This window comes from Amblyomma mixtum, chromosome 3, assembly GCF_055824585.1.
Source record: "Amblyomma mixtum isolate Tamu chromosome 3, ASM5582458v1, whole genome shotgun sequence".
Lineage (NCBI taxonomy): Eukaryota > Metazoa > Arthropoda > Arachnida > Ixodida > Ixodidae > Amblyomma > Amblyomma mixtum.
In genome coordinates, this window is record NC_143014.1 from 93302143 (window position 1) to 93328759 (window position 26617).

The 26617-nt window shown below is 44.7% G+C and overlaps 2 protein-coding genes and 1 long non-coding RNA gene across 4 annotated transcripts in view; 2 read left to right on the forward strand and 1 right to left on the reverse strand.

The window, feature by feature from the left end:
• dpa (disc proliferation abnormal) overlaps positions 1 to 10237 on the reverse strand; it is a 45038-nt gene extending 34801 nt beyond the window's left edge. The window contains exons 1-5 of one of the 2 annotated variants that reach the window (XM_089580126.1): positions 10119 to 10237; positions 9810 to 9891; positions 9068 to 9091; positions 5615 to 5632; positions 1715 to 1738 (exon numbers count right to left, since the gene is read on the reverse strand). In XM_089580126.1, the coding sequence (XP_089436252.1) occupies positions 1715 to 1738; positions 5615 to 5632; positions 9068 to 9091; positions 9810 to 9873 (130 nt within the window). In that variant the 5' untranslated portion in view covers positions 9874 to 9891; positions 10119 to 10237. Of the gene's footprint in view, positions 1 to 1714; positions 1739 to 5614; positions 5633 to 9067; positions 9092 to 9809; positions 9906 to 10118 lie in introns of both variants that reach the window. The other variant, XM_089580127.1, reaches the window with a different exon arrangement.
• A 936-nt stretch (positions 10238 to 11173) lies between these two features.
• Positions 11174 to 16384, forward strand: LOC149350961 (uncharacterized). Its single transcript, XR_016289477.1, has 2 exons — positions 11174 to 11633; positions 16185 to 16384. It is a non-coding gene; the product is annotated as an uncharacterized LOC149350961 (long non-coding RNA).
• Positions 16385 to 19012: 2628 nt separating this feature from the next.
• On the forward strand, positions 19013 to 26264 carry LOC149350962 (uncharacterized). The gene has a single exon (XM_089580129.1). The coding sequence runs from the start codon at positions 19346 to 19348 to the stop codon at positions 20666 to 20668; it is 1323 nt and encodes a 440-aa protein (XP_089436255.1). The 5' UTR covers positions 19013 to 19345; the 3' UTR covers positions 20669 to 26264.
• Positions 26265 to 26617: the final 353 nt, after the last annotated feature.

Genomic DNA, 26617 nt, shown 5'->3' on the forward strand with positions numbered 1-26617 from the left:
GAGAGAGCAAAGGCTGCACCAACAGAGAGCAGCACATACTTTTAACCCAGTTATTTTTACCATAGTACCTGACGTTACATTCCCCAGTACTGCATTTTCCTGGCTGCTACCTTGCTGTGGGCTGGCCCACTGCAGCTTCCACAAAATCCCGTGCACTAAAAACTCTGCTGTTATATCACAACAGTGAGAGCGTGTCTGCATGATACATCATGAACGCCATCATGCACCTGCCTGTGCAATTAGTGCCAGCAACCTTTTTGAATTTTGCCACAGCTTGGCCCACCTACACATATACCAACCGCAGTGAGCACTACAGAGGCCGCAGGTGCCTCAAGGCACATTTAGCATGCATACACAGCACAGCAATAGCATGGCAGCCATAGCAAAACCCTGCAAATACGTGCCAGCGCTCCACCGCCGCAATACTCAGAGACTTCCAGCATGCTCTGACCACACCAACACATCCAGCGCTTGCAGGCGGTGTGAATTTCATTTCAGTTGTTGATGAAGTCCTAACAACGCAGAAAGACAGGCACACACAAGCGAAAGCTCAAAAACGAAACTATGCCATGAGAGAGACCATGTGGGCAGCACTGTGCAAGGTGCAGTTGTGCAGGCTATCTCTAAGAGAGTTTTTGTTAGTTGTACTTGTTTTCCTGATCTGCTATGGCTTTTAAAAAGAGCAGTTTCCAGACTGCTACATTAGAATTGCGCATGATTAAGACAGCCGTTGCAATAAAACCAAGACTGTACACATGCCGCAGCTTCAACTCCCTGCATGTTCCCTCCTCGCCACTGCTGCCCTTCTCCTGACAGCTGCTGCAGCAGATGGACCCATTGCAGGTCCTTCTGCGCATTTCTAGAGAAGCATGCTGCACTTCCAGCTAATAATAATAATAAAAAAATGATTTTTTTTTATGTGCCAGGACAAATAAATTAGCACTCAGGTCACTACAACTGCCTCACGTTTCACAGCGCGTTCTCCAGACGCTGAAATTGCCCCAACTGATATTCTGGAATCATTACCCCAGGCACTTTATTTTGATGCACTCTGGCACAGCTTTAGTCCTTTTCATCAAAACGGCACAACAAATCTCCTTTGGTGCAGAATGGCACATTTGTTGTAGGAGTGGAAATACAAACAGTGCTCCACCAATAAAGGTACGTACTTTCCTAGCTGGTAGTACATCACGAAGAAATTACTGTATTTTAATTTCAAAGAATGTCTACACTTCATTTTACAAATGCAGAAAAACAGCCTTAAGTGGCACTGACAAAAAAATATAACAAATGAAGGCAAGCTACAGAAAATAGACCACAAAACTATGGTACATATGGCACTGCTCTGCCTCCAGCAGTTCACAAGAAAAAAAGTCATGAAAGTCCAACATGCATAGGACGCATTGGCCCAACAGTTGTCACCTTAAATTTATATGTAGTATATTTTTTTTAAATTAAAGGACTTTCACAAAACAAAACTTAGACCTGGGCATGCTCACTTGACCAATTTTGACCAAGTGAGGATCTCTGAAGAGCAGTACATGGGAGTTTTTACATCTTTTTCATCAAAATGCAGCTCCTGTAACAGGAAATTAAAACTATCTCATGTTCAGCCTCAGAACACTGTAGCCACTGAGCCACCTTGATAAAGGCTCCATGAAATGCAGTTACCTAGTGCAGCAAAAAAGAGGGGAGGAGGCAAAGATTGACTTACGAGTTCCTCGTGTACTTCGAGATGCTGGAAAAGAAAAAAAAAGAAGTAGACATTAAACAGACAGTGAGGAAAAATTGAAGTAGGCCTGCTTCAATAGATTACTGCCTTCTAACAGAGACGCTACTTGCATTGAAAATGGAGCTTTTGTAAGTTGGAAAAGGCCACAAAATCAAGTACAGGTGTCACCATTGCCAGTCCTTTCACAAGTAAACTGCGTGCGTCAACAGTTTTTTTGGGCACGGATCCCATCGGCTAGGCTACACCACTATTCTCTTCAATACGGTGATCACGGAGTCATATTCAGTGTAGATGCCACAAGTTTGCAACGAGTGGAAGCAAAAACTTTAATTCAATTTTCTTGGCAATAAATGATCTTTTGCTTCCAGACAAACCTCAACAGAAACTAATTTTACAAAGAACAAAAACTGGATGGGGTTGTCTTCTGTGCCCCTTTAATGACGATAGCAGTATGCACTGAAGGAACCCTTCTTTGCGCATGCATGAATAAACAATCAGGTACGTTCATTCCAAGTATTGCACACGGTCAAAATTGCTTCACCTGAAATCAAATTTTTAAGAGCAAAAGAACAAGTACAGTCCTAAATCAAAAAGACATTTTAGCAACAATGCATGGCCTGCCACAATTAAAGGGGTTCTGTGACGTTAATCAAGCGTGAGGTCTTCATTCTTAGTATGCAAAGTAAATGACCTTGTGATGCCTGAATGCCCAGAGATTGTCGAAATCAATATTTTAAAGGAGCTCTGAAACACACCTTCTGAGGAGAACACATCAACTCGCTCAATCACTACATTGTGTTGTCATGAACACCTGAGCCAAATAATACTTTTACGTGGAGCAGAGAACCCACAATCGCGCGCAAAGGTTGGCGAGCCCTTTCTGGTGACTTTTTCATGTTTGCACCCAGTCCAGAGATGGCTATTGGTTAGATTCTTTTAGACATCAGGCAGTTACCATAAGTGCAGCCAGTAAGCCTCATCACTCCAGCGGGTCGGTAAATTCTGCTCCCTGAAGAAACATCAATTGCATGCAAGCTTCAGCTGCATGTGTACAAGGTAGCGCTCAATATTGGCACTGGCCTAGTGAAATGGGCAAGTGAAACAAGTTTTCGTCTGATCCTTTTATTTTGAATCTTCTAAACGGCACTCCGTATGTACTCGCGTATTCTGTGCACTTTTTTTTCTTGAAATTAAGGCTTCAAAGAGGTGGTGCGCAAATTATGCAGAGATTTTGCAAGCACGTCCTATAAAATATCTACAACACCCATGGTCGGCAAACTTTGCCAAGCGGAGTCAACAGCATTCACAGTGTTTAGCGAAGTGAACAGCTCTGTAGGAAAGTTTGTTGTAGCATATACCAGGATGAACAACTGATCCTCACTGTGAACTCTGACTTCACTCTGATTACCCCACATTCATTACTAATGCAACATCCAACAGCAGTACAGCACTTTACATGCAGCACTGCTGTTGGTGCGCCCAATCAGCAAAAGGAAGTGTATACAGCACATATGAGAAGAAACGAACACTGTTCATTAATGGGACACTGTGGGCAAACTGAAATTGATGACGGTGACTTTTAATGGCACAAGACCTACTTTGGCCAAACAGCAACATGTCACAAAGTGTTTGGCTGAAATTCCAAATTTGCACCACACCTTCTATACTAATATCACCCCTGGATCAATAAAGGCAAAGAGGGCAAAATCGAGCAAAATTCTCCAATTCGCAGTTCATCAGGCAGAAAGTGACGTCACACTAGCAGGACTCACTTGCTCTCAGCCTAAATCTGAACTCCTCACCATTCGAGGTAAGGTCAAAGGTAGGTGGGCACACCAAGGTCCCATACCCATAGTCAGTGATAACGGACAACCAATACCTTAAGTCCGGACACTTACGGCATTGGGCTTCTTCATCCAGAAAAATCGCAAGAACACAGGAACCATCAACAGGCTTTCTACCACTACCCATCAGAGAATCCGTCTAATTAAACGAATTGCAAATAGGAAAGGGGCATGACAGAGAAGGACCTGTGCAGATTAGTGCAGGCCTTTGCTCTTAGCCGCTTCACCAACTCAGTGCCCTACCTACAGTTCTATGCTGCAGAGAAGACCAAGATGGAGTGCCTCATCAGACAAGCATTCAAAGCAGCATTAGGCCTTCCTCACTGCACATCTACACAAAAACTTCAACTCGGCATTGACAACACACTCAAGGAACTCTACGCAACCCACATCACCCCACAGATGGCGTGGTTCACAAATGATAAAACAGGCTGAAGTATCCTCACCACACTAGACAAAAATGCAGAGCCAGAAACATGAACTAAAATACCTACCAACACCAATCAGGAAACACCTCATCATTAAACCTCTTCCCAAAAACATGCATTCTGTACAGCACAAGGGTAGCAGGAGGGCCAAGGCTCTGGCTCTACATCAGATTTAAGCAGCAACCAGGTGCAATCTATATTGACGCAGCTGAGTATCCAGCTCTCAACAAAGTATTTGCAGAGGCAGGAATTATGGGTACACATGCCACAGTCCTGTCAGACTCCATCTGTATACGTACATCTGCAATGGCTGCCTCCTCAGCCATTGCCTTAACCATTAGATTCACAGGCAGATATATCATAAGCGACTCCAAGACTGCCATACACAACTTCGCCTGGGGTAGAATTTCACAATCCACTCTTAATATTCTTAACGAGATCCCCTCCCCAGATAGGGACAGTGAACTGAGACCCTGCTGCACAGCTGAGACCCGGACATACAAGACCAGATCCTCAAGGACACCTATGAGGTCGCCAGTACGCTTGACCTGCTGGCCATCTAGTAGGGCAATGTAACCCGGCCCTACATAACTATCCGGCTAAATAAAGGTTTCTTCTCTCTCTCTCCACTCAAGATGGGGTCGAAGACCAATTTTCCAAGCATTTCGCCCCAGACAAGCCGAGCATCAGGCCGGGGAAAAGCTGGGAAAAGTGTTTTAGTTTCTCAAACGGAGAAAGCTGTATAGCTTTCTCAAAACTATACAGCTTTCCGAGAAAGCCGTAAGGCTGCGTTCGGGTGGATGTCAATGAGTAATTACACCCTTATTACAAATCTACTTCACCTTGGTGAAAAGACATTGGACCAGCACAGTTCCCACTTCGAATTATTGATCAATCCCCTCTTGCCCTACCATAAGCTTGCCGTCCAAGCCAGCTCAATTGGTAGAGCAACTGTTGCGGCGAAGCTGTGGTCCCGGGTTTGAACCCCAGACCAGGACGAATTTTTCTTTAACTTTGCAGTTTCTGAGAAAGCTGTATAGCTTTCCTTTGCAGCCATATGGCTGCGCTTGGGTAGATGTCAATGAGTAATTACTCCCTTATTACAAATCTACTCCACCTTGGGGGATTCCCCTAAACATTGGACCAACATAGTTAGCAATGTACCTTTCAGTAAAAGTACAGCCAAAGACAGAAGCAAACAAAGCATGTGGTGGCATTTCAAGCCCACTCACTTGTTGCCTAACAAGCTTCACAAACATGCCCAACAGCATCGCGGATACAAATGGATGTGCACACATTGAGACCCATTTCTAAAAGTACAAACCCGAAGGAAGTTTGAACAGCAAAATAGGCTCTTTATTTCTGTCTGCGCCTGTAATACACCCAAGCTCTTCCTATCTGCTTACTACACTTCTGTGCCCACACCATCCAGAATTAGCCAAATATGCCTGTATATATGCAGCAAAAACAGTTTAATAACATTGGAGATTGGTACAGACAATCCTGAAGGAAGACTGAAAACTGACGCTCAGTACTGCGTTGGAATAAAGTTCTTCCTTTCTGAATGATGATTTGAGCAGTGCAAATATTATTCAAGCAAAAGGACTCACGTGTATTCTTCCTGGATGCTGAAAAAAAGAACAAGAATTAATTTGAGATTTCTTGTGTCTTTGGTAAGTTAAAAGATATGATATCCGAAAATGTGCATGCCCACAGAATTCTTTCATATGCAGTGTCTATTCTGCCAGCAGTCAGGAAAATCTTGTCAGCTGAAATCCCCCATTTTCACATGGCTGCTTCTTGCATACACACTTCTCCTCCTCTGCCCTCTCCCAAGCTCCACTAGTTGTAAAAAAACCACCAGCTTCTAGTGCACATGCATAGTCCATGTTGGCGACAGGTGCAACAACAGATGGCAACACCTGTCAAGCATGCAATTGTCACTTCACATGTGCAGTTGGTGCCTTCGTGGAAACAGATCGCACCTGTACCACCCAAGTATGATTGTTTTCAACCAGTTTTCAGGATAGCAGACGAATTTTCGTGCACACCCCTGAGGGCGCTACATCTTGCAAAAAAAAGGAAAATTCTGCCAAAACCTGCATCTGATTGGCTACAGAAAACCATGAAACATTTCGCAAAGAAAATAGCATTCTTTGGTGCCCTCACAACAGCCTTTCAAAAAAGAAAGCACTCTGAGAGTTCCATGGCACACCACAGTGACAATGCATTTTTTTACATGTTTTAAAGGACATTCTGGCCATCTTAACTGTGGCTCATACAAGAACACTATCACCATATCTTCTTTTTCTCGTATTGAAGAAGCGTAGCTTGTTGGGCCAGTTGGTGCATGGTTTCTACATACTTCTTTGGTGCATGTTTCTACATGCTTCTTTTTCTCTTTTCATTAATGCTGTTCCACATTTGTGCAAGTTATGTCATCTTTAAAGAGTCAGATTTTTTTTTTTACAGTAAGATATTTTTGTACAGCATGCGGCAATACCTGTAACTTCTTAAATTCATACATTTCTTCAGAGAAGTGAAAATGAACAGTCAAGTGTTTGCATCCCCTTTATGAATGCCTGTCATGTAAACTTTTCACAGAAACTTGACGGCTGCTTAGGGTTGCCGTGACTGCAAGCAGGGACTTTTCTAGGTGCCAACTTTAATACAGTCTTCATGTGAGAGGCAGCCAAATAACATACCATTCAAACACCGCTTCTAATGTACACCTACAGAAAAAATAAAAGGGGTCCAAACAACTCCCCATGATCATGCTAAGCTGCAGCATGGAAAATCATAAGTACAGACTGCTCGGAGCCCACTCATGGTATTAAAAAGCGCAAAACAACAAAATGAAAAACACCCAATACCATTAACAACAGGCAATTTCAGCTGGACCGCTTAAAGAGCTCCAGACAAGTGGACACCTACGCACAGATTGCAGACAACTTGAAATCTTAGCTTGAATACCATCTGTTGCTCTTTGGCACACACCACCTGTTGTTCACTGAATTTGCTTGACATAGTGTCACCCAAAAGAACTCCCGTATGGCTAGGGTTGGACGGTTCGATTTAAACCGGAAAAAAAAAAAAAAAAGATAAACTCCTCCAAATCCAGTTTTCAAAACTCTGTTTTAACCAAAAAAAGTCAGTATTCTTGGCATGCAAGGCATACATGCCTGGGTGTCGAATGCAAGTTACACTCAGTCAAAGCTTAAATTAAGTAAGCAGGAAGCCAAGGGCATGATGCGACGATGATGTTATTGGGTAAGCAGCGCTGTTGTGCGATTTGAGGTATTGCTCAGCTAGTTTACACGCCTCTGACGACCAGGAAGCACTACCTCCTCGCCACCTGCTTACTAAACACAGTTTGTTCGCTCTCATCACCTGCTTAGAGCAGTTAGTCAAAGTAGGTTAAAGCTGCACTGAGGAGGAATCTAAACTCATCTTTTCACCACGGGAACTTGATCTACATGTTCCGAGCATTCTTAGAAGCTTCGAATTATTAACCTGTACAGCCGATTTCCCTAATTTGGATCGCATTAACCGTCCCAGCTCCCGCCTTTTTTTTTTAACTCACCACTGACGGTAGGAGGAGTCAACCAACCTTTCAGCCAGTCCCGTGTCGGCTTGCCGCTCTGCCATCAGCGAAGTGATATGTAGCGATCAGCGAAAGCAAAGAGTCCACACGTATTTTTACTTCTGTTGGCCTAATTTGCAGCTATGTAGTCTCTGACTGGATCTATTTATTCACGGAAACCTAAAAAAACAAAATAAAAGCACAAACGAAGCCACCCCGCGACTGCCTGAAAGGCACTCTAAGGCGTTCGTTGACTCCTCCTACCCTAAGCGACAAGTTCCAAAAAAAAAATGTGGGAACCGGGACGTTTAATCCAATTTAAATTAGGGAAATCAGCCACAAAGGACAATAATTCGAAGTTTCTAAGAATGCTCGGAACATGTAGATGGAGTTCCACGGTAAAAAGAAGTCTTCAGATTCCTCTTTAGTGCACCTTTGATCAACTGCATGCAGGACAAAAACACGAAACCATGCATGGGTGTCACGAAAAGCTATGTTGTGACTACAGCAAAAACTGGGCTGCAGTTCCGTCGCTGCCATAACACGCACGTGATGTCCCACCCTCGCGCTCAATTCAGCATGTCAACCTAGCTTTTAGAAGCGAATTTCTACTAGCGTTTTTTTCCGCCGGCTATCTCGTTTAACTTGCGTTCCTCTTTTAATGACAATAGCAATTTCTTCTATAAGCACAACTTCAAATTCTACCATTTGCACACTAATTACTCATAAGTAAATTGTTTGTAACAGAAACAATGAGATAAACTTCAATTGACTTTTGACCACAGAGGACTGCTGCATTAAATCACCAAAAAAAGTCAGTATTTAATTCGTCGAAAATAATATTCCCTGAAAAAAAAGGGGGGGGGGGGGGGGGGGGGGTTCTGAGGTAAAACAAAAAACTCTGAAATCGGAGAAAGCATTCTTCACACCTTTCACCTGACATCAGCCCATGAACACGCGATAGGGAGAATTAAGCCGGCAGATGGCTTGCCCAAGGAGCCACATTCAGGGCTCACATTAACAGCTTCCAGATAGGATTACCCCACCCTACCATACAACCCCTATCCAGAGAAGGCACCTGCAATCTGTGGAACACCCAGGCACAGATCCGACCATCCAAAGCAATCCATACAATCCATCTGGCATGGATAAGAATTATGGAAGACCCTTCCTGCCCTCACTGCTGATAGCTCTGAGATACGAAGGCATATACCTGTCCCAACGTTCTAAACCCTACACCACTCTCTTGGGAGGCCCGGTTCACCTCAACAGCTGTGGAGGAGCAAAAATAAAGTTTATTTCTTTCTCTTTCAGCCGTGTCGAGCCGCGTAAGATCTGAATCTTTCAAGCTTGTCGGCCAAAAGAATGTCGGCCCGGTGACACTCCTGGCAGAACAGGCATTGCCTTTTTTTTTGTTCTATGGTCCGGAATTACTTGCATTAGTTCGAAATCAATACTGAATTAAATCTGCTCTACTCACGTGTGCTCCTCAGGCCCCTGGAGGCTGTAAAATGAAAAAAAGAGGGGGGCACAGAGCTGCATGAACAGTGCTTTCAACACAAGCACATAAGCGCCGATGAACTGTGCAACGACGAGAACCTAAACTAACGGTATATTTATTGTTTCTCGACCCAACCTATGCACACGGTCGCTCACTATTAAAGGGAACACGCGAGCGCGTGGCCGCCGCGCTTCGCGACACGCTGCCGCCGCCGAAAGCAGGCAAGAATCGGCGGCAAAAGCGCATGCGCAGTGAACTTGGCCAGCTGCTCTTTCCGCGCATGCGCCTGGTGCCGCCCGTTACCTACGGCTCTAGGCAACAGCGCTTCGCTAAGTGCGGCGGCCCTGCGCTCGCGTGTTCCCTTTCATATTGAGCGACCTTGTACAGACGGCTTGGCTTACCTACTTTTGGCAAACTTAAATTCCGGCAGTTCTGGCACATACAATTCATCTACACGGCACTGTATTCTTCACAGGCAACAAATTTATAACCGATGGCTCTTGACTACTGAAACATGTAGACGAACATTTAAAACGACGGACTACCATACAACTCCCTGCTGCACTTTCAAAACAGGCACGGCACGCGTCTCGACCATATGACCTGACCAAAAAAATGGCAGAAACGTGCAATTCGCTTATGCAATTAATGAAAAAACCGCTTATATTCCGCAACTTCCAAGAGCGCAACTACAAGAGCTCAAAAACGTTGATCGACGTACGTGTGCGAGGCTCCCGGCTCGCGCTCCTCGTGCTCCTCCGAGGTGTGCTTGAAGGTGACGACATCTCTTGCCTTACACTTCACTGAAATTGAAAATCTGCAAATATAAACAGCCCGACAGAACAATACAGCAAATTCACATATTCTGCATGCATGGGCCAAGGACCTCTTTTGTTCACTTCAATCGTCCACGAAGGGGCTACTTCAGACGCATAACAAGGATGAAATGGTTTTCACAAGCAAAGTCAATGTAGTTAGCAACTTTTCCATACTAAATTTCCCAAGAACCGCTTCCAGAAAGCAATCTTACCACAACTTCGCGCAACCACTCAAAGCAGCAAGCCACCGCAGCGTCTGTAGTCCGCAAGTGAGCGCCAAGTTTTGGCGCGAAAAGAGCTGGCTTATAATTAAAAAACAAAGCAAAGCAAATAACAGGTCATGTGGTACACGAACGTCAGCGGTCCCTAGCGCCGCGGATCTAGTACGAACTTATGGCAGAAAGACCTTACGTTGTAAATGCCATTATTTTCGGAGTTGGTACTAGTCATGGTGCTATTATAAAAAAAAAATAGCACCAAAAATAACACGTCGCACTCGCGGTAAACAGGCAGCGCCGCCAGTGAGAGCCGGAGAAAATGCCTGGTCGGCCATGGCCTCTGCGCCTCTGCGCGCGCTCGGGTGGGGCGGGCGCATGGGCGGGCGCGGGAAAGTTTTCGAGTTCGTTGGCAGCGAGAAACAGTGCAGGAACATCAAGATACAAGACATACGGACGAGCCCCGGCTGTATGCTGGGCGTTTATTTCCAAGTAGCAAAGCCAAAGTACGAGAATTAGGGCAGACGACAAAAGGAGAACGGTGCCCAACATGGTGCCCAAGAACAAGAAGCAAAACTGCAAAACACAACTGACGAAGCGAAGGAGTGGGGATAAGAAAATACGATGAAAAAACCCAAACCCAAAGTTTGGCGACCCAAACTTTTTTTTTTTTTTTGCAGTTCTTTTCTTAGCGTCACAAGGCGAAATAATGCAAGTTTCAGCCTTATCCACACTGCAAAAGTGCTACAGGAGGCTCAGTTCCATGGAGGAAGTGCGCAGTTCACTGTGCATCGTTTCTGTCTAGTTGATGAGCAGAGATATAGACAAAATATGACCTAAGAGGTTGCTTTTGAATGTGGTAGCAATGATTTTCATTGGCATATAACTGTTTGCCATAAGTGCCTTTTTGAACAGTGAACTCTTTTTTTTTTTTTTTACTGCAGAAGCAACAATTTAACTGTTCTCAAATCTTTCGCAAAACTCAAGCGTCATGTTTTAAACAAAGGTAGCGCCGCGGTCGGCAGCGACGCGGGCTGCAGGTAGCATCAGTAGCATGCCCACCATTGATGCCCACCGCGCGCCAAGCGATGCTGCCTTCGAAACCAACTCGCGTACGCGCATATTTCAAAGCGTGCGCGTCGCTTGTGGTTAGAAACATTTCTGTTGGTGACCGGGGAGCAGTTCAGCACTTTTTCAACCTGTTCGCCAGACGGAATTATCTGGCGAAGCGCTGCATAGGCTTCCTTCTGCGCTCCTATATTTGGCAGCAACGGCGCGGCTACAGCGGCCGACTAAGTTGACTTATTAAATGAAACCGAGAAAGCACGAGGTATACAGGTTTGCAGTCTCAACATTTGGGGCGATACAGCATACCCGATCGCTAAGTGCAAGAAGAAGGACGACGGGATGCAAGACGCGAGGAAGCTTTTTTCCCATGACGATCGAACCTTTGTGATGTGCCTGCTCTCGTCCAGCCACTTCAGTGCGGAGAACGCCGAACACTACTGGACAGTGAGTCATACAAATGCGATCTTCACTGGTAATGTCTGAAAAAATGCTTTTTTATTCGCTTGGCCTTAAGAGAGGTGCACAGGCGAATGGATATAGAAGTTTACCTCCAGCTACAACGAAGTTACGTTTGCTCTGCAGAGCTAAATATTTTAAGCCATTCTGCTTGCAGACCTTATTCTTCTTGATAACTGGTTTTTGGTCCGGTATATCTGTTTTCGCCAGGTTCTGATTGACCAGCAATTGTAAAATTCAGGCAATATGGGAAATAACACTGCATGATTTTTTGATACCTTAGCGACGTTCAATCGTGTTCTAGGATAGGTGGTGAAAAAACGGACATGTTGAAGTTCGTGGAAGCGAAAATAGAGAAAAAAACTGCGCGTCGTGTATTCCTACTACCGGCCTACAGTGCTGCTTCAAACGTCGCGCTTAGTGGCCCGATGAATGCTGAAAGCGACTGGCAGCAGCTGTTTTTTTTTTTTTTTTTTACCGCTAAGAGATGCCCGGGACATAGTCCGGGTGACTGCCACCTGAAAACGGTCCCCTGCGTTCAATTTACGGTCACACCCACATAGAATGTCGCGTCCAGACTTCTCATAATGAAAGCCCGACAGAACGTGAACTTAAGCTGCACACGTTGACTCTTGCACTGTTCGCCGCACGACTGAAGAGCAAACATGCGGCTGCTGACCCGAAAGACGCGGGTTCGATCCCGACCGCGGCGGCTGAATTTCGATGGAGGCGAAATTCTAGAGGCCCGTGTACTGTGCGATGTCAGTGCACGTTAAAGAACCCCAGGTGGTCGAAATTTCCGGAGCCCTCCACTACGGCGTCCCTCATAGCCTGAGTCGCTTTGGGACGTTAAACCCCAATAAACCAACCAAAGCAAACTATCATATTTCGATGCAGAAATGCAATACTAGCCGCGCAGCCGATCCGTCGCCGAACTTTTCCCGCTCCACGGCCGCTGCGCATCGCTTTGGCCCATATCTAAATGCGATAAACTTGTGGAAACTTGTGCCGCTGCCTTTCTTCAGCATTGCGGTTCAACCACCCTCACCACACCTCGCCGGAATATTGCAAAATGCGTTCAAAAACGCTCAAGCGTGGCATACCCAAGGCACACGTACGGTACCAGCTTTTGCCTACACAACGAAAGTCACTGCTCACTCCAGCGCCGCCGCATCTCCGTGACGTCACGGCTAATATTTCCTTTTAACACCCATTATTTTTTCATTTCTTCAGATGCTACCCAACTGGCACTAATTCTATTAGTTGTCATGCCCAGGTTCTGCCTTAAAACACTTCGCCACCAATACCATTCTTGTTGCAGTGACTAAAGCACTATATATAGTACATATCCAATGCAGCAATTTCGGACAAAAATTTTAAAAATTTTATAATTCGAAGGTATATAACTAATGGTTCATTGTTCTGATATGTAGCAAAATCTTCCTTTTAAATTGTTTCCATCGATCGTATCGAATCATTAAGACTCCCACAGAAAACCAATGGGGATCGATGCTTTTGACGATGGCAAAAACATTAACAGAAAAAAAATTCAAGACTGCCGTCCGGTGACCTCTGGATATATTGATTTTTATAGTGAAATCTTACTTTGTATGAAAAAATTACGTTCGTAAACGGTTCCCGCTCAGAAATTAATGCTTTTGTCCAGAATTGTTGGGTATGTGATGGTTAGGGTTGGTTTGGTTATTGGGGTTTAACGTCCCAAAGCAACTCAGGCTATGAGGGACGCCGTAGTGAAGGGCTCCGGAAATTTCGACCGTCTGGGGTTCTTTACGTGCACTGACATCGCACAGCTCACGGGCCTCTAGAATTTCACCTCCATCGAAATTCAGCCGCCGCGGCCGGGATCGAACCCGCGATGTACTTCTTATCACATTTATTTACCTGAATGGTAGCTTGTACAGTGTCTGAACAGCTATTCACGAAACACCAAAAGTGCTAGCAGAAATCTAAAAGACATCTACACCAAGATGTTGTGACGTCTTGAAGAAGTATAGCTAAGATTTGATATAGCCGTCCGATGTCTTGAAGAATTCCTGCACCTAGGCTAATGCAACGCTATCTGTCGAGTCTAAGAGGTTTATTTACCCGGACGTCTTCTAGACTTCCAGGTGATACCTAGATTAGTTGTATAGATGTGTTTTAGTCGTTTTGTATCAGTGAAAATGTAATGCTATGAAATGAAAAGCCCATGCTTGATGTCTCACGAGCAGTAAGAACTGTGATGAAAATGCAAAAGTCTTGCACACTTGGTTTGGTTTGTGGGGGTTTAACGCTCCAAAGCGAGTCAGGCTATGAGGGACGCCGTAGTGGAGGGCTCCGGAAATTTCGACCACCTGGGGTTCTTTAACGTGCACTGACATCGCACAGTACACAGGCCACAAGAATTTCGCCTCCATCGAAATTCGACCGCCATGGCCGGGATCGAACCTGCGTCTTTCAAGTCAGCAACCGAGCGCCATAACCACTGAGCCACCGCGGCGGCTACTTGTCTTGCATACTTCAGAGGCACATTGAGGCGTGTGAGAAAACTTAATTGTTGCTGCACTGTCTTTTCCCCTCTTGTGTGACATTTGGCCTGTTGTCTCCAGATTAAAGGCGTATTTGCTCTGAGAATAGGTCCAGCTAGTACCAGGTAATTGGTGCATCTAGATAACACAGCAGTTTCTTTAGCAACAAAATTTTGCATATCAAGAGTGCTGCGCCATCTCATATTGCAACAGTTGCCTAGCGGTACTATAGGCCTCTGCTAAGCAAAAACACGCCTTTAATTTGTAGACAATAGGCCAAATGTCAGGCAAGACGGATAACATAGCATAGCAACTATATAGTTTTCTCACACACCCTCAATACACACATTTTTGCTCCCAAATGTGCAAGACATCTGTATTTCCTCCTAATCGAGTTCTCGTGAGACATCAAGATATGGGCTCTTCGTAAAGTGCCTTTCACTTTTCCTTCTGCGCAACTATAAGTGTATTGTGCACATGTGACATATTCCTGCGATGCGTGCTGTGAGAAGAAAGTTCAGTTTAGTTTAGTTTAGTTTATGGGGTTTAACGTCCCAAAGCGACTCAGGCTATGAGAGACGCCGTAGTGAAGGGCTCCGGAAATTTCGACCACCTGGGGTTCTTTAACGTGCACTGACATCGCACAGTACACGGGCCTCTAGAATTTCTCCTCCAAAGAAATTCTAGAAAGCTTTAGGAGGGCAAACTGTATTAAGTGCAATCATAATCGTATTGCCAGTCGTATTACCTTAGCTCCACCCACATTCAGCCTCCGCGCACAGGAATTCCTCCACTACGAAAAAGCAGTCCGCTGCTTAAATATTTCTTGTTACCTAAACAAGAATCTTATCACAAGAAAAAAAATTATAAGCTCTAGAATTCTGATAAGTGAATTCTTTGATATAATCAAGCATTAACAAGCTGATTTCGTTTACTGTTGCTATTGGCCAGCGGAGTAATACAGGACCACGGCCCAGTGTTAGCAACTGCTGTTTTTTTTTAATTTGTATCCTATTGTAGTCGTATCAGCTTTGTTGATATGGGCAATTTCAGTGATTTATCGAGGTATCGACAATACAGTATCAAGTGTCTGTAACTGAAATCAATTTAGATTCTGTATCTTGTATCGGTATCGGAAATACCATTTTTGAGGGTATGGTTTGGTTTGGTTTATGGGGTTTAACGTCCCAAAGCGACTAAGGCTATGAGAGACGCCGTAGTGGAGGGCTCCGGAAATTTCGACCACCTGGGGTTCTTTAACGTGCACTGACATCGCACAGTATACGGGCCTCTAGAATTTCTCCTCCAAAGAAATTCAACCGCCGCGGCCGGGATCGAACCCGCGTCTTTCGGGTCAGCAGCCGAGCACCATAGCCACTGAGCCACCGCGGCGGCATTTTTGAGGGTATCGGATATATCGAAGATACTTTGTTGAAGTGTCATGCCCAGCGACGTTGCATCGCCGTTGTGCGTCAAGTTGAGTTGAGAAAACGTTTAATTGCAAAAAAAAAAAACCCACAGAGAATGTTTATTCGAATCAGTGCGAAAGCATGGATTTCTGCTGGGTAGAAGACGACGATGAGCGGGCAGTGCCGCGGGGCGGTGGTGGTGGTGAAAAACTTCTTTAATACTCAGAGAGAGTTTGGGGATCAGAAGACCCTGCTACATGGCGGCATCCTTAGTTCGGGACACCGCACGACGAGGCCCCGTCTCGCGCCCGCTTCCCTTTGGGACTCCAGTGTAGAGCAGTTGAGGAAGGCAGTCTCCCATGCCTCTCGGGGTGGGGGGATGGAATCTGAGTACACTATTAGCAAAAAAACACCCAAAAGGGAGTAAATGGCTTGTCCTCTAGCGCACACCCTAAAGGAGGTTTTTTTTACTTGATATGTGTGGTGTTTTTTATTTACTTCCTTATATAAGGGAGTTATTTTGGAGTATAAGGGAGCAAATTTTTTACTACCCACAGAAATGGAGCCCAAAAATGGCGTCATGTTTATTTATCTTCATTCAGGCTCTTCTTACAGCAGTGACAGCGGCGGAAACGGGCAACAGCTCTGCGGGCTGCCGGCAACCCAACTTTCTGCGCTGCCCTAATGCTGGCTTCTGGCTCTCCCGCTTCGAGCACTCATAGGAGGAACATCACTTCATTCAAAACACGCGCGCCGTCGGTCAGGTCATATGGCAAAAAAATAAAGGGTCCGCCCACATTTAATTTTTCCATGAATACAAGGTTACTCTCACAACTCGAATAAAAAAAACTGTACTGCCGTTAGAATAGTAACTCTATGGTGTTCTTTTTTTTTTTTTTGTAGCGGTACAGTGTATTAGAAGGCTTCGTAGTGGCAAGACCGAAGTGGGTTTTGATGGGAGAGGCTGAAGCAAAAAAAGCGGTCGGCCGCGCGCGGCTCTGCCGTCGATTACTAGAGGAGAAAAGCTGGACAAAAGCCTTTGTTGGGCGAGTTGGTGTTTTCGATGATCCATAACTACAGCGCAAACGACAGGACAGAGTTGAAGAAGGGACACCACACAGCGCTGACTCACAACTAAAGTTTTATTGGATGCCAGCAGGTATAAATACCTCCCTGGCGGTATTTATTTTAGTTGTGAGTCAGCGACTGGCCTCACTGAGCGCCCTCTGGTCAAAAATATTTTCTACCTCTCTGGTAGCGAGGCGTCGTCCCCGGAAGGCGCGGCCGCGTATATTTTTTGAAAATACTCATCAATAGACTAGTTACAGCCATCGCAATCAAGCTACTTCGCCATGCTCCTCTCCTTCCATTCCCTCGTCGAGATTTTTCTCTCGCGCGCCTCGTCGAGTAGGCTCCGCAAGGGAAAATCGCCCTTCCTCCTCCGATGTTAGTTGAGGAGGGGGGGGGGGAGGGACCGACTCTCTCCGTTTTACTATTTTTTTTTATGACTAGGATTCAAGGCTGTCGCCGGACGCTCCCTCCTCAGTTTTTTTTTTTACTTCATGCGGGCTTGTAGGCATGTGCCAAAACGGAAGGCGCTGCGGAAAGCGTGCGCGCAAGGAGCGGACGACGCGACGCCCTGGCTACTCCCACCCTTCGTCCGTCAGTCAGAACGATGCACCAACGGAATGCCTTTAGCGAAAGTTTTCCGTATGACGTCAAACCAAAGGCTCGGGAGCCAGGGTAGAGGACGAGGACGTTTGCTTGTGGAGGAAGAACGAGAGGGCTTTGATTGGAATTTTTACAGCTTTTCGGGGCGCGCATGGCTCTAGTATTTTGCAGAGGTTTTCTTCGATGTCTCATCTATGCAGTGGGCTTGTTTTTCAAAAATTTCCACATCCTAGTCAGTTGCCCTTTAAAGGAGATCTGTTCGCGCAGCCGCAGGTTCGACTGCCAGTCATAAATATTGATTTTTTTTTCTCTTTTTCATGGTTTGATCTCTAACTCAGCTGAAGGTCCAATTTATACGGTCCGCGACTGAAGCCCGCGGTCCCATAGTAAAGCTTTCGCTTCAATAAATAAAATGGGAAGCGATGAACACGTCCGCCAAAGCGGACAGAAACGACATTTCCATTTCCGTGAGAATGACAGAGGGTACGATGATGCGGCAGAAGTAATTTGAAATTTTGAATAGTTTCAGTTATCTTTCTTTAAGGCGGCCACTATTCGTGATCACTGAGCAGTTCTCGAAGAATGGCTTTAAAGAACTCTTTCCATCGCTTGAACACCAGCACAGAGTGGAAACGGAGGCAGTTGTCTGCATATATGTATCATATGTGAACATAAAAGCTGCTGTTTTATTAGTGAATATGTCCCATCTGAAAAACGTGCGTCGAAGCCCGAAAGGAATGATCTATGAAAAGCGGAAGTTCGTTGCGTTGAACGGCATATAAAAATTAGCATCTATAAGGCGATTTGCAGACCTTCATTTGGAGACTAGTGGGCGTCTTACTGCCATGCATATGATCATGCTACACCCGCCCGTTACACCAGAAAGAGATGTTCAACTATGGACGGCACTTGTGGACTCATATAGTGTTCATAGTTCAAGTGCAATCCGCCGCCGCGGTGGCTCAGTGGTTGTATGGCGCTCGGCTGCTGACCCGAAAGACGCAGGTTCGATCCGAAATTTCCGGAGCTCTTCACTACGGCGTCCCTCATAGCCTGAATCTCTTTGGGACGGTGAACCCCAATAAACCAACCTATTTCGCCTGGAAGATATTCCACCGGACCTTCTTGAACAAGAAAAGATAAGAAAACCTCCGGAAAAACCGAGATTTGCAGTCGCCATTTTTCAAATAGAACCAACTTGCAGCCAAAAGTTGTAGATTATTGTTTTACCATACCAAGGGCTGCCCAGGATATCATACGGGTGTGGTGTACGTCGAAGGGGGATTTAATTTTGGGGCCTTGTTCCTCTTAAATAAAGACGAAATAAAAAGAACAAATTGCGACGTTAATTGAGACAGCGATATATTCGTTTCGCATATCGGAACGCAAAGATTAAGACGCTTAGGTGCTTGTGAGCGAACAAAATCAAGTCCTCCAGGGACAGAAAGGAGCGCCGGGCAAAATTTTTTAAAGCAGCGGCCGCCATCCCTCGCCCCCCGTTGGCGCCTTCACTGAAACATACAGCCACTGATTTCCCTTTGAAAGGTAAAGACAATCGTCCATTCATTTTGTGCATTTTCATTGGCAGCAAAGCGGTGACGCATTAAAAAAATTGGGTATTTATGTGATAACGCAACAACAAACACTGATCAGCCCCACTAGCCCCACGTAGCAGCGCGTACGGACGGGCTCAAGGCACGGTGGTTTCCGCTCCAGGAAGGGGCTTTACTCCAGGAGTCTACGTCAGCGCCGCGCCGCGGCAACCGCTTCTAGAGCCGCCTCACGGGGAGAGCGCCGCCAGAGCTTTGCCACTACAAAGCCACTTTGCCACTCCAGCTGCGGTTTACGCAAGTGTCATGAAACCGTGCAGAATCCAGCAAGAGTCGATATCGTAGATGTGTTGTCTGGTTAGTTCTCTGGTGGGGGCATATATGTTGTGGTGGTAACAACTATGTGTTTATGTGGTGGGGGAGTAGCTGGTGGTAAGGTGGGCGGGGGAGAGTTGACGCTGTTGAAGCAAGTAAGGCGGTGCTTTCGACTCCTGTGTTGTCGATACGATTAACCAGGGTTAACGTAGAGTAAGAATTTAGAAATGCTACTCCGTCGTAAATTTCCGTCGGTTAGCGGTGCGAGGGGACAGACTAATGCAAATGGCGACATGGCGCAAGAGAAAACTGAGAGCGATTTGGAAGACTGTCAACGCCTTTCGACGACAGGAAAGTCCAAGCTAAAATCAAACTTCTTTAAATCGCTCCGTGAACACTGGCGCAAGAGAAAAACAAAACTTGGTGTGCAGAGTGGAGCTGAGAAGTGTCCTGTAGCGCCGGAGTCGAGTAATAGGATAAGAGATGTAACCGTGTATTGCCCAGGGTCGTCTTCGCTAGCTGCGCCTGATTCTCACCAAGATGCGCGCAATGACGCCAACGACAATTACGTTCGTGCTCGTGTGGGCTCAAATGGCGAGAGTGCGTGCGGTAGCGTGGACGCAGAGTCTGAAGCACCCCATCGTAGCATGCCAGCATCATTGCCGCCTGCATCTGTTCCTGAGGGACAGCCAGAACCTGTCGGAGGCACGACGGAACATTCCGATCACGGCCAACCTAGTTCAGAGCAACGCCGAACGGCATGCAGCATGCAGCTTCCGGCGACAAACAATAACTGGTGTTTGTCACATCCGACCAGTGGTTACTCCCACAGCTGCTCGAGTTCCGCACCCGAAGTTCAGTGGAAAAACACTGGCCTGCATGCAGACAGCACAGCTCAACCAGCGGCAGCGGCTAGCGCTGGAGACAGCGAAGCTTCCGCAGCTTCGTTAGCTGCGGAAGGGCCCCAGGTTCCTCCGCGACCGGCTTTGCGAGGCGCCACCGCTTCTGTGTTTGCCCCAGGAATGGATGGTCGAGATGACCCAAGGATCAGTAGTCTCAGTGAAGAGTTGTTCAAGTTATCCAAACACGGCTGGTACTGGGGACCGATTACACGTAGTGAAGCGGAAGAAAAGCTGGCTGATCAACCTGATGGCGCATTTCTGGTGCGCGACAGCTCCGACGACAGGTACTTGCTGAGTCTTACATTCAAATCCTATGGCAAAACTCTGCATACAAGAATTGAGCACTGCAATGGCCTGTTCAGCTTCTATGCTCAGTCTGGGCCAGAGGGTCGTGCCTGCATTGTTGATCTTATCCAAGAGTCCATGAACTACTCTCAGTCCGGTGTGTTTTGCTACTCAAGGGGCCGGAGCCCTGGTGTTCCATCGTTCCCAGTGCGCCTCATCAAGCCTGTGTCGCGGCTCACTCATGTTCGTTCCTTACAATACCTTTGCCGTTTTGTGATCCGGCAGTACACACGCTTTGACCACATCCAAAGACTTCCCCTTCCATCTCGTATAAAGGGTTACCTTGAAGAGGGGCACTACTGAAGGGTGCCAATTTGTTTTTTTTTTGTTACTGGTGCTCCAGGAGGTAGCATAGTGTGCTGTTATGCAGTTGTGGACTGCTTGTATGTTGCACTGGTCACTGTTGTTGTGCGCTATGGTGTGACATAGTGACTTAGCTCAATGTAGTTGTATTTCAAAGGTCTGTAGGCGGTGTGCGAGTTCATAAACAGTTCTTGTGCATGTGCATACTGCCAGTTATGGTACACTGCATGAGTGGTGTTTGTTACCCTAGATATTGTTTAAAGAAGTGTGCCCAAAGAGCAAGCTCTTTCTGCTGTTCTGCTTAGTGTTGCTCCTTGAGCTACATTGTTGAGCAGACCAAGACATTGACATCAACTCTTTGAGGGTTGCATATGCCATGTTTTTATGTACACTACCATATGTATGTGCACCTGTGGAGACTGAATTCTATTGCTTCTCTGCCCAAAAAATGTGTTGCAGAATTTTTAAATGGACATGATCCATTTAAAAGCACAGGTGCAATTTTCATAAGGTGAAACTTCTGCAGTTTCTGTAAGCCGTCTGTAATGTTGACATATTTTCTGAGCAGAATCTATATGGATATGCTATTTGGTAAAGGCTTATTCATGTCCATTTGTCAAAATGGTTTTTGTCTTGAGTTGAAGGTTGTCATTTGTTATAGACTGGCTTGTCTTTTCAGTGAGGCCTTTTTAGGCTTTTTTTTTGTTTTCGGTGAGAATGTAACCATTTTTCAGTGCTGTTGTTGTGCCATAAACATTTTTATCTTCAAATATATTTTGTCGGATGTGGTTTTGGGGTTAGATCTGACTTAACAGTATTGCCACCTGCAATGCATTTCTTTAGGTTTTAAACTGAAATTTATTTACTTTCATTGTCTACCTGTGCAAACTGTATGTTTTAGGCATAGACTTACACTGGATTTTAGAATGTGCTTGCAAACGCAACTTATTTTAGAAAGGATGTGCTGTGAGAGATAAAGTGCCTTGTTCCAATTAAACTTGTGGGAATTCTGCCCACAGGGAAAACCTCATGTAGTCTTTTTACTACTGTTGTTAGATAAGCTTGTAGAGCTCTTCATAAGAACCCCTGCCATTAGGATTAGAAGATAACCACCAGCACATTTTATTTTGACATGTGTCCATCCCCAGTGCGCAATGGATGGAAGAGGCTTTCACTTTCTCCCCTCTTTGAGTGTAAGGGGTTAACACATTCGGCACATTGAATATCTCAGCACGAACATCCAGACATCTAGACCAAGTTGCAATATACTGTGCTGATGTAGCACTTGGAAACAGACTGTGAAGCAAGCTCTCCTTAATTTCTTGTGGGCTTTTCCATCTGCTGTATACTGTCAGAAAGCACCTGCCATGTAATGTCGGCATCGTTGCAGTGCTGATGTTTAAGGAACTTTTGTTTAATTTAATTGTTTTCTTCATTGGCATGTTATAATTGTTGCCAGTGTGTGCCAGTAAGCTAAATGTTTTTAATTTCTGTTGAGAGTGCTATGGTGCAAGCTGATTGGAACCTCAACAGTGCCCTAGTACTGTCAGCAGTACCACTCTTCTTCACTGTAGACATTCTTTTATGTGTATTCTTGGCATGCCCCATCTGTTGCCAATGTATCAGTTATTGCGGTCCACCATCTGTTGCAAGTCCTCAGGCTACTGCACCTGTAGCTGTGGTTAAATGCATGCATTTCTTGGTGAAATGGCTGCATTAATTTTGTAACATAAGCTTGAGAGCATTTGCCAAAATCCTCCTTGTCACCTTAAATTGCAAAAATATGGAGTAACAGTGATCAATGTGTTGCTGCACGGCCCTATGCCCACAATGGACGAAGAGTTCTTGGCGTGGGAGTTTTTGCTGTTGGTGGAACCTGGCCAAAGAATGTTCTGGGGTTGAGCTAGGGTGTGGTTAATTGAATCCCATGCAATGACTGCGCCTCCGTCTATATGAGGGAAACCGGGAACTTCCAGCGATGTATCAAAGATCATTAAGGCGATGTCAGGAATGCGACTGCGGAACATGTAACTCTGTAACAAGACTACATCTAGAGTCCTTAATCCAGACAATGCCGGACACATTGAACAAGAATCAAGGCACACTTCATCATATTAATTGGAAAAAATTACGAAGAATCGGGACCCCCATTTTCCGAGGCAGTCTTATTGTGAACAAGGGTCCCGTGTGGGACCCGAAACGTCATTTTTGTTTGTTTTTTACTTTGTCAGTGACCCAATCTTGGCCTTCTTGTAATGCTTCATCCTGACCAGCTGGTATTCTGTCGAACGTTAGACTAAGTAAAAAACTTCAGCGTTCCGGAAGCAGTAGTGGTTTTGCTGCAGTTGGCAGTGGTGATCTGTTGTGACGATAAGCAAAGGAGTGACTGCACAACTGCATGCTTCCGAACGTCGACTAAAATGGAGATTGGAAATTAAACCTCCCTTAAAATTGGGAATGGACTGTGTAGTTATGATGAGCAAGGTGACTAATACCTCATGCCCTTGCCCATCACCAACACATCATTGTCAACTTTTTCTGCAATGTCAATTTCATAAGAACCAATATGTTGTCAGCCTTTGGAAAGGACCTAGCTGTGGATGAAGCACACAGTGGCTGCAGTGTTGGTGCTTATCTTTGGACCTTATGACTGCTTGACTTTTTTGTTGCGAGAAACATGCACAGGCCATGCTCATATGCATGCTTCTGCATGCTTGCACATTATTGCAGCAGTCCACTACATTTGGTTAGCACTTAAAGGTGTGCAGCTTTTTTGTTGCTCTCTATGGCTGCCAAAATGATCTGAATAATCAACTGCCTGGCAAGCCGTACTGGTACAGTCCCATTGCCAGACTTACAACAGGGCATGCATCTGAGCACCACTTTTGGATAATAAAATGACTCTTTTAATGGGTTCAGTGAGGACAAGCAGTGGTTTTAAGCGGTGCATATATTTGTAATGCATCCAATATTTTGTGCTTGGTTTCTTATTTTGGACGTCAATACATTCTGCACTCCAGTCTTATTAGTTAATTGCAGGCATCCTAGGAAATGAGGCAGTGAGTTGAGATTCGGATAGTTTTCAGCTGGGTCAGTTGGCCTCCTGCATGATATCAGCACAAACAAAATGCGCAATGTGGGACAAACCTACACTTTATTTATTTATTTACAGTCCTGCACATTTCCTTCTGTGATGACTTTGTCATGATTTAGGATATTGCAGTTAATGTGTCAGCAAGTACAGCCCTTTTGTTGTGTGCACTTTAGGTATATATCTCATCCACTGTAGCTCCTCATGTGTGATACCTCAAGTATTGCATTCTGTGTTTTGCCATTACTACATTACAGCAGCATTCATCTGAGCTTTTTTAAATGAAACTAAATTGGCCCTGATTATGGTGATAAAATGCATAGCAAAATATATGACAGTGTATAATTGCTGTAAGGAAGTAAAATTGTTTCCCATGAACTTACGACACAGAATAACTGATAGTGTTAACAAAATTAAGCATTCTGTTTGTGCTGTGGTTTTAAAGATATATTTTCCAGCTGGTCCAAATTCCTTAAACTGATTTATTGTATGCAGTTTTTAAGTCTGTGTGGGGCTAGAACCAAACCACACACACCTGTGCAATAGTTAAAGGTGTGTCCTTCTGAAGTGGGAGGCATAGTTGACACTGTTCCTTCAGATTAAGCATGAGACGTTGGTAGTTCAGCAGCATTGTTAAAACATTATTGTTCGTTAATTCTGGGAAAGGTGTGCCCGTCGTTGCCGTCAAAGGGGCTTTCAGTGTAGGATTTTTTTGGGGGTTATGTAATGGGAGACATGAGCTTTAAAAGAAATGTTGAACATGTTTCCACACTAGAACTGCAGCTGTGTTGCCATTCACTGCATAAAACAAGCAGATGTATGTTTGTCTTTGCTTAGTCTTAGTATGATTGCTGAACTTTGGGTCCTTTGAGGTGTATGAAATGTTTCAGTTGGGAAGTTGTAGTATGTCAAAAGGAAAAACAAATGACATAATTTTTGTGCATTGCGCTCTGACGAACAAAATGTGCGACATCCAGGTATTCAAATGTCAATGACACGCGTGCATATTTTGAACACCCTGTGACCTATGATGCTCCCCTAGTATCTGTTGAGTGCACTGGTGTAGTTGCTACTAGCACATGTGAACGCCTTCTGTCTTTTACTCCTGCGAGATTTCATGTGGAAGTAGCAATTGGACTGTAACTTTCTGCTCAGAAATTGTGCCATTTGTGGTTTCCTTGCTTGCCTTTGACAATTTAAAAATTGGTTACATTTAACTTCTTATAGTTTAAAGCAAAAAATACTCGTGCTTGCTCACTGTGTCTTCCAACAGTACTGCTGCAGCTTCATTCCAGCAACTTGACCCAGTTTTTTTTTTTTTTTTGTCCAGCCTAGGTTCATGTTACATGGGGTGCCAAGCAACTTTGGAGATCCACTCTCGCACAAATTTGTGGGTTCGATAATAGTTGTGGTTGCTGAGGTGTCTAAACTAATCCGTTGCACTCTACTACTGTATGCATTTCCTAGATGCAGCTTTGGCTTGCAAAATATCATAGATTTAGTTACTGTTGTACTCTCCTTCAGGTGTTGCAAGTGTGCTGAAAATGGAACCTTTATTGTGTGAAATTTTGTGTAGTGGACCACAACTTTTTTTTTTACTTGCATGCGGCGTATTGTGAAAGCAGTTGATTTGCAACATGGCATAGCATAATGTACCTCACATTCAGTTGTGCTGTTTAGCAGAGGTGCAGCTTATTTCTTTGTAAGGCCTCGTTTCCAATATTGGACAGGTCGAAAACATGCCATGTTTGTTAACTTTAAGCCTTTACAAAATTTGATCCATTATAAATACTGCAGTGGTACATTGGCCGTAATGGGGCATGTTGAGCTGTGCTGAGAAGAGGCATTTGCACTATTATGCTGCAAAAAATAGCACTAAAATGCAGCTGTTTGAAAACCTGAAGATGCAAGTTTGGCTCATGCATGTGATGGTCGTAAGCTGTCCTGTGTGCAATGTTGCGTGCTTTATTGTGATAAAAACAATAGTCAGTGCTTGAACTGTTGTGCAATGTGCATATTTAAATGTTGAAGTGATCCATCTCATGACTGCATAGCCGCAAGCTCCTGTTGCTGTTTTTCATTGCCTCAGCCTCAATTTTGTAGTTTGCAAAAGAAACAAATGACCAAGCTTGAGTCCTCATAGATATACAAACTTTATTATAATTTGTGTAGGTTTTGTGCATGTGCGTGCAGTAGTGACATACCTAACCACGTTAGCTGTTCTGCACTTTAAAAGGATTGCTTTTGAATTATGCCTTTTTGGTTTAGCAGTATATAAATTTGCAAAGTGGTGATTGGAGTGTCATTTGTCGTGCAAAGCAGAGTAAGCACATCGCTGTTGAAACTCTGCTTTTTATCCCTATTTATGATGAACTGGACTTAACTCGCCTAGAAGCAGGTTTTTTTTTTGGCAGAAACCAGCACGGAAATGTAAATAGCCAGTTGTGTAATATTTTTGTTGCAATACCAAAAAACATTATTATTGTAATAAAGGTTCAGGACATAGGTCATTTCTCTGTTTATTTGCATTATGCAACATGTTAATGCATTTTATAATTATGCGTAGCAAGCTCATCTAAATAAGAAATGGTGCCATATTATTTCACAAAATCTTATCAAATGTGCTTGCTGCAAGATGGTCCATGCCACTGGACGACGGTGGCGCTGGTAAACAGTTTCAGGGCTACCCCGACAACAGAAGATTGCACAGTGGCCGCTGTAGTTCAGTACGTAGAACACTGTACATGAAATTTTGAGGTCGTGGGTTTAGATCTCACTGGTATTGCATGGTTGTTTTCTCTTCTACTTTCTAATCAAATATTTTTAAGCCATAAAACATTTACACCTTTAGTTTCCCA